Source organism: Besnoitia besnoiti, chromosome III (assembly GCF_002563875.1).
Source record: "Besnoitia besnoiti strain Bb-Ger1 chromosome III, whole genome shotgun sequence".
Classification (NCBI taxonomy): domain Eukaryota; phylum Apicomplexa; class Conoidasida; order Eucoccidiorida; family Sarcocystidae; genus Besnoitia; species Besnoitia besnoiti.
Window position 1 is genome coordinate 4579846 of NC_042358.1, and position 6000 is coordinate 4585845.

The following is a 6000-nucleotide window of genomic DNA, read 5'->3' on the forward strand; positions in this document are numbered from 1 at the left end:
GTAGTGAGAAACAACGTGAAGAGGAAGTTAATGGATAACCGTGTCGGGCTCGTCCACTGCATGCATCGGATCGCGCTGACGAGACAGAAGAACCTCAGGCGGGCGCAGCACCGCGAGGAGCAAGTCACGCGGAAAAGACAAGGTCCCGGAGTCTCAAGGCAAGTATTTCGTTTTTCAATGCTTCTCTGTCTTCCATATGTGAAGAATCGGGCTTTACAGAGGGAAAAAACACGAGACGGCGCACCCTGCGAGCGAAGCTCGTTACCAAACAGGTGTTGCGGCATGCGTCCGTTTGATGCGCAAGACACGGACGTCGGAACGCCGACATGGGAGTTATATTTCATTCACCAGCGCCAGCAGACACCAAATAGTGTGACGAGGCAACCATCCTCGAGTCAGTGGGTTTCTGGTATTGTGTGTATTATATCGGTTTCTGCCTGAAAGTAGCCGCCACTGTGCATGTATTGATTTTGGGGGATCACGCCTAGCGGGCAGGGGCTGCGTACGTATGAACTGCGTGAGACGGCGAGTCCAGTGCTACTCACATCAGGGAACCAGATATCCATTTCGTCGAAATATCTGTATGGCGCTAGAATCGACTGAAGCTGGTCCCTGTTGAGCGATTTGTCGACGAAAGTCCATACAGCGCAGTGCAGGACGCCGTCGAGCGTCTCTGTTTCGCCGATGCTGCTTCGTGGCGTACTTTACATGAAACAGGTCAGTTTAGGCTGATAGGGAGACAGGAATCCATATTTGTAAGCATGTTTTCTAGCTACTACTAGACAGCATCACGATTCGGATTGCTTTCCCACGGGGGACGCTTCGCACAGATCGTTTATGTCGCGCCGTATGCATCCGTTCAATGATCTAAGGGTGCGTACTGCCAGAGGAGTTTGTCGTACCAGAGTTTTATGCTGAGGATAGCCGAGATGATGCGAAGACAGCCGCGCTGTAATCTTTATCGTCCTGAGGGCAGCCAGTTGCTGTGGGTGGACTCAACGTTTCCGATCACTGTTGCTGGACTGACAAGGCCGGTACGCGAAAATGAATTTGAATATGGTCGTCTTCGAACTTCCTGTAGGAGGGTTCATTTGGTACTGCGCCGTACATCATAGCTATGGCAACGGCACCAGGGCGAAAGGGCAGTCTCCGTACGCGCATCTCTATGGATATTTCTGACGGATTAGAGTATTATTTTTCGTCTCATCGCAACCAGCAGCAACCATTTCTCTGCCCTCGTGTCGGCGCTGGCGCGTTTCGGGCGCATTCCCACCAAGTTCGGAAGCTGGCAAAATTGAACCCACGCTGCTGGAAGGAATCCGTGGACTTTCGAAACAGTTTGATCTTCAGAAATCGACAGAAAGTCATTCTGTGGTCCGTTTTGTGGCCGCACTATCCCCCCCATTCGTTTTTTAGAGAGCGAATTTCCTAGGTTCTCTGCGCACAGGTAGCCACCCATGCCGTCACCCTCCTAATGTCATCAAGGTGCAGCATCTGAGTCGATTGGGTAGGAGGATTCAATGAAAAACAGTTCCGCTGCGAACGGATGGTTCTTAGCCGCATCGATGACCTTTCTGGGAAGTCCTCATGTGTCTGTATCAGGGTGGGGGCTCGAAAAAGAGCGAGAAGAACATCACAATCATATCATCCGGGCACTTTCTCAGGTTCGCCACTAAACGAAAAGCGTGCCTCCACAACGGGGCTACCGGATGTCAAGAATTGTTTCTCATAATGATGGACAATCCATACAACCAGCACTAAGCAGCATGCTGTTTCTATGGGACGCGGAAAAATCTACATCAGCCAGTAATTGTCCGCAGCAGGGGCGGTTTCCAGTTGGCAGAAGGGGGGCGTGCCGTCGCCGAAACACGCCTCATCGCTGGTAGGGATGCGGTTGAGATTCCTTCCCCCGTGGATGGCTCACCACATATGATGGGTGGCAGAAGTTAGGGAACGGTGTCGCATATGATAGGGAACACAATACTTCATTGCCTGTTAGGCACAAGTATGGAGAATCTCCAAGGAGGCGATCAAGCGAATTATAAGAATACCGGATTTCTCGAATCGCTCTGCACGATGGCAGTGGCAGACGTCATGGTCGACGTTTTTCGATTACATCTCTTCCTTCCTGGGCACATACAGGGATGCCGTTCGGCTTCGCCATCCTACTGTGAGCAAAGCCAGCCTCGTCCAGCAGTTCCAGATCCACCCTCTTTGGCAGTGGATTTCTTTGACCAACGTTTGACCAGTGGTTAGGTTTTGTTACATAGCAAGAGCGGTTTAGCTGGGTGCCGCTAGACTCAGCCTTCTTACGGTAGCGCCAGCCTCATCTAGCAGCCGTGCGGCCCAATTCTGTGGAGGTTTGGTTTTCTGACGAACGTGAAATGAGTAGTTGTGTCGTTTCACTTGCGGTCTAGAGGCGACTGCAAGCGCCGCGAAATCGCGGGTATTTGGCAGTGTTGGATGCAGCTTGCCATACTACCTACAGACCTTCACACAAACATTTGAAGCCCCTGTCAATCCGACAGCAGCCTGTGCTCACAACCGTACCATGGCCAAATACAGCAGAAAAGATCTCTCATCGCCGGGCGACCGCGAGGACCTGCTGGCGTACCGGCTTCACCGTTACATTATAGATCCCTGACCGCAACCGGCCTCACGAACAAAACTACAGAGATTAAAACCAAGCCTGCTGGACAGCGAGACCAATTTGGACAGGACAACCCACACTGCCTTCGCTGCCTCCCTGTCGAACGGAGGTTGAAAGTGGAAAGGTGGGAGCTGTCGCGCTGTTTCTTGAGGACGCCAACTCGTCAGTCCCGGAGCTCTGGCAAGCGCATTCCGACTTAAACGTGACCGCAAGCCAAAGTTTCAACATCGTCCCGACGCATGGAATGCCTGACATGCCCGTACTGTCCTCACGCCTCAAACTCCCATGGCGGTTAAGCGAGTCGCGCAGCGACAAGGACGCTGCGGCGGTGTGTCAAGGACTATTCCGTGGTTCTTTAAAAACCATTCACTGACTAGTTCAGGCCACTGCTCACAGTGCAAACCGTCGCTTGACGGCTATACCGTCGTTCTTTCCTTCAGCTGGTCACGATCCCGTCCCCCAGACGCCCCGTCTGGTTGCCGCGCGGCTGTACCCGAAGACTGGGCACAGGTGGACGGGATCCAAACTTACGAAACACAAACAGGACCAGACGCCTGCTCTGCTATACAGAACGAGGCGTTTTCGCGTCGACCACTCACATCTTTCTTGTAAAGCTCTGCATTCGCTGGGGGTACAGGCGACAGCAATTTTCGCCGACTCCTGCTCACATTTCTCAATGCTTCCTCATCGAGTGACCAGCGGAGGTGGAGCCAGCCGCCGCGCCGCTTGTCGAGCCAGCCGCTGCCTAAGAGGAGAGGGGGCGCGCTGGCTGAGGATTCCTTGAGTTCGTTCCTACGATTTTTCACAAGAGTTTTTCTTCTGAGGACACTTGCTACTAGCAGCTCGTTCCTTAGCACCGTTTCAATCTGTCCGAAGAAACTGTACCGACTCCAACGACCAAGACGTCTAGCGTATCCGGTGCATAATGCGCATTCCAAACGAACCAGCAATTTGTTGCCATTGACGATAAAACGGGGACAAACACAGCTGAAACACGCAACTTTGAAAGTCCTGACGTTTCTAGTGTCGTGAACTTGTTTCCGTCCTCACATCTGCGCGTCCGCGCTACTCTGTCCAATCCTGGTTGTTTTGGTGTCTTGTCATGACCGCGCGCCGTCCCAAGCGCGAATTTCTTCTCGGGTGACGACAGTGAATGAGCCGTCTCACGGAGTCACGGGTTTCCTCCGCACGTCTTCTGTTCTGAACGAACCGGTGACGGGCCTCTTTCTCGCTTGGAAAGACGCGCCTGTCTGCTTCGATTCTCTGTTGCGCGACCTCCTGTTTCTGCCAGCGCTGGCGCCGGTTTCTTTCAAAATCGAGTCTTCCCTCTGCGTCCACGATGTCGGCTCCCGTCTGCCCGCCTTCCCAGTACGCAGCAGCCGACCAGCAGGCTGCCTGGGCTCAGTCCGCCGCGCAGGGCGTTTCCCAGCAGTACGCTGGGCAGCCCGCATGTCCGCACGGCTACTACGGACAGGACGCGCAGGCCTACGCGCAGCAGGCCACCCAAGGCGCGGCGGGGGCGCCGACGCAGGAACAGCTGCGCCAGCAGTACGAGCATATGCAGCAGGCGTACGAGGAGGAGTGCAGCCGACAGGCGTCTGCAGGCGCGCAGCCACAGGCTTCAGTGGTATCGCAAAGCATGTATCTGCCGCAGCCTGCCATGTACGGACACATGACCAAGCCGGTGCCGATGGGCGACTTCCACCCTGGATACAACTACGCGCCGGGCATTAACGTCCACTACAACTACTACGAGGCCAGCGAATACGTGGCCAAAGTCGACAGACCCCCGACCGCCGAGGAACCCGCGAAGGCGGAAGCTGACGCCGAGAAGGACGCCAAGAAGGAGCAGGAACAGGCCCTGAAGCCGCTCATCACCTCCAAGTTCAGACTCGCCTCCGGACAAGCCTATGTAAACTAATGGATTCTGCGCCGCGCGCCCATCGCCAGCGGCGCTCCAAAACATCCCCGAAAGAAGCCAGGGGGGCGGAATGCCGCAAGCCAGTCGCGGCGCACACTACCTAGATACTGAAGGCGGGCCTATAGCCCTCTTGCGGATTCGCGGTGTTTCCGCGGAGCAACTATCGAGGATCTGTTCGCGTGATGCGGCCAGAAGACTCGAGAGGTGAATCCCTTCTGGGGGCTGTCCATTTTGTGAAAACATTTTTTTCTGGCGAGCACCAGCGATGCGAGTGTCACGTGGCTTTGCATGGCGCATGCTTCCGACGCGCTCCCTCGCAGTGCTTCCACGTTTTTTAGTTCTAAGACTTTACCACAATTTGACACATGAACATTCCTTTTCCATAGCAATCTTCACATTCCAGACGTTCCCGATGTGGCTGTCTGCCTGTTTCGGGCGAACTTGTCAAGCGGAAACGCGCGCTGCAGAGCTCGTCGCAGAGGGGAAGCGCCTCAGAGGAGCCCGCCAGATATCAGCTAGTCGATATTTCTAAAGTTGTCCCGAGGGTCTTTTGCTTCACAACTCCGACGGACGACTCAAGCACTCCTTCAGCTGCCGGAGACTAGGCGAAGTCAGGGTGGAGAGTTACGTTTTAGCCGCAAGGGGGGGGGGGGGATTTGCAAGTATTCGCCCCTTCCGATGAGCACGAGCTTCGGAAATAGACAAGCTGCTCTTTGACGAATGCCGGCCGTTGCAGCAGCGCCTGACGCAAGCCTATTTCATCACGCGCAGCAGCGGCAAACTACTACATGACGCCTGAAAGCGAGAACTAGGGATGATCACTACACAGTTCCCCTCAGTTGCCGCATGCCTTGATACGCCATTATTCCGATAGTCAGGTGAAGGGTTGCTGCCAGTGTCTGGTGAGTGCATGTAGATCGCTCCTTAAGCTTCTCCCCTCTTGGAAGTGGCGCAGCACGCAGTTGCCTCCCGTTCGGGTCTAAATTCAGCGTTCGACTACCTGCGCTAGGGCCTCGGGCTGCTCTGCTTCGAGGCAGGAGCCGGAAAAATAGAGGTCTAGCCCTAAGACACGACTGCGACGGCACGCGAACTGACCGCACAGTGGAGAGGTGCCGATCAGAAGCTTGCAACGTGCCGGATGAGGAAGACAAGCAGGTTTCAGAGTATATGAGACAACGCCGACACAAAGTTGCAGAGAGAAAGGGAGCAAACGCGACAGCCCGGACGGCGAACACGGACTTCGCGGACAAGCAAGAGACTTCAAAAAACGACATAGACTGAGTGGGATACGACAAGGGCAGCTGCGCTGACAAAGCGCGGAACGCTGAGTCTATCTTCTTTTCTAGCAGGCGAGCGGAGTCCTCTCTGCCAGACTTTTTGAGATCTCCTATCCGTGCTAGCTCGGCGCAGCGAAAGACTTTCTAGTTTT

At 54.7% G+C, this 6000-nt stretch overlaps 1 protein-coding gene across 1 annotated transcript; it reads left to right on the top strand.

The window, feature by feature from the left end:
- Nucleotides 1-3989: 3989 nt before the first annotated feature.
- Nucleotides 3990-4571, top strand: BESB_049140 (uncharacterized protein; the record flags this gene model as incomplete). The annotated part of the gene is made up of 1 exon (XM_029363365.1): nt 3990-4571. The coding sequence occupies one exon, from the start codon at nt 3990-3992 to the stop codon at nt 4569-4571; it is 582 nt and encodes a 193-aa protein (XP_029220731.1).
- Between the last annotated feature and the right edge of the window lie 1429 nt (nt 4572-6000).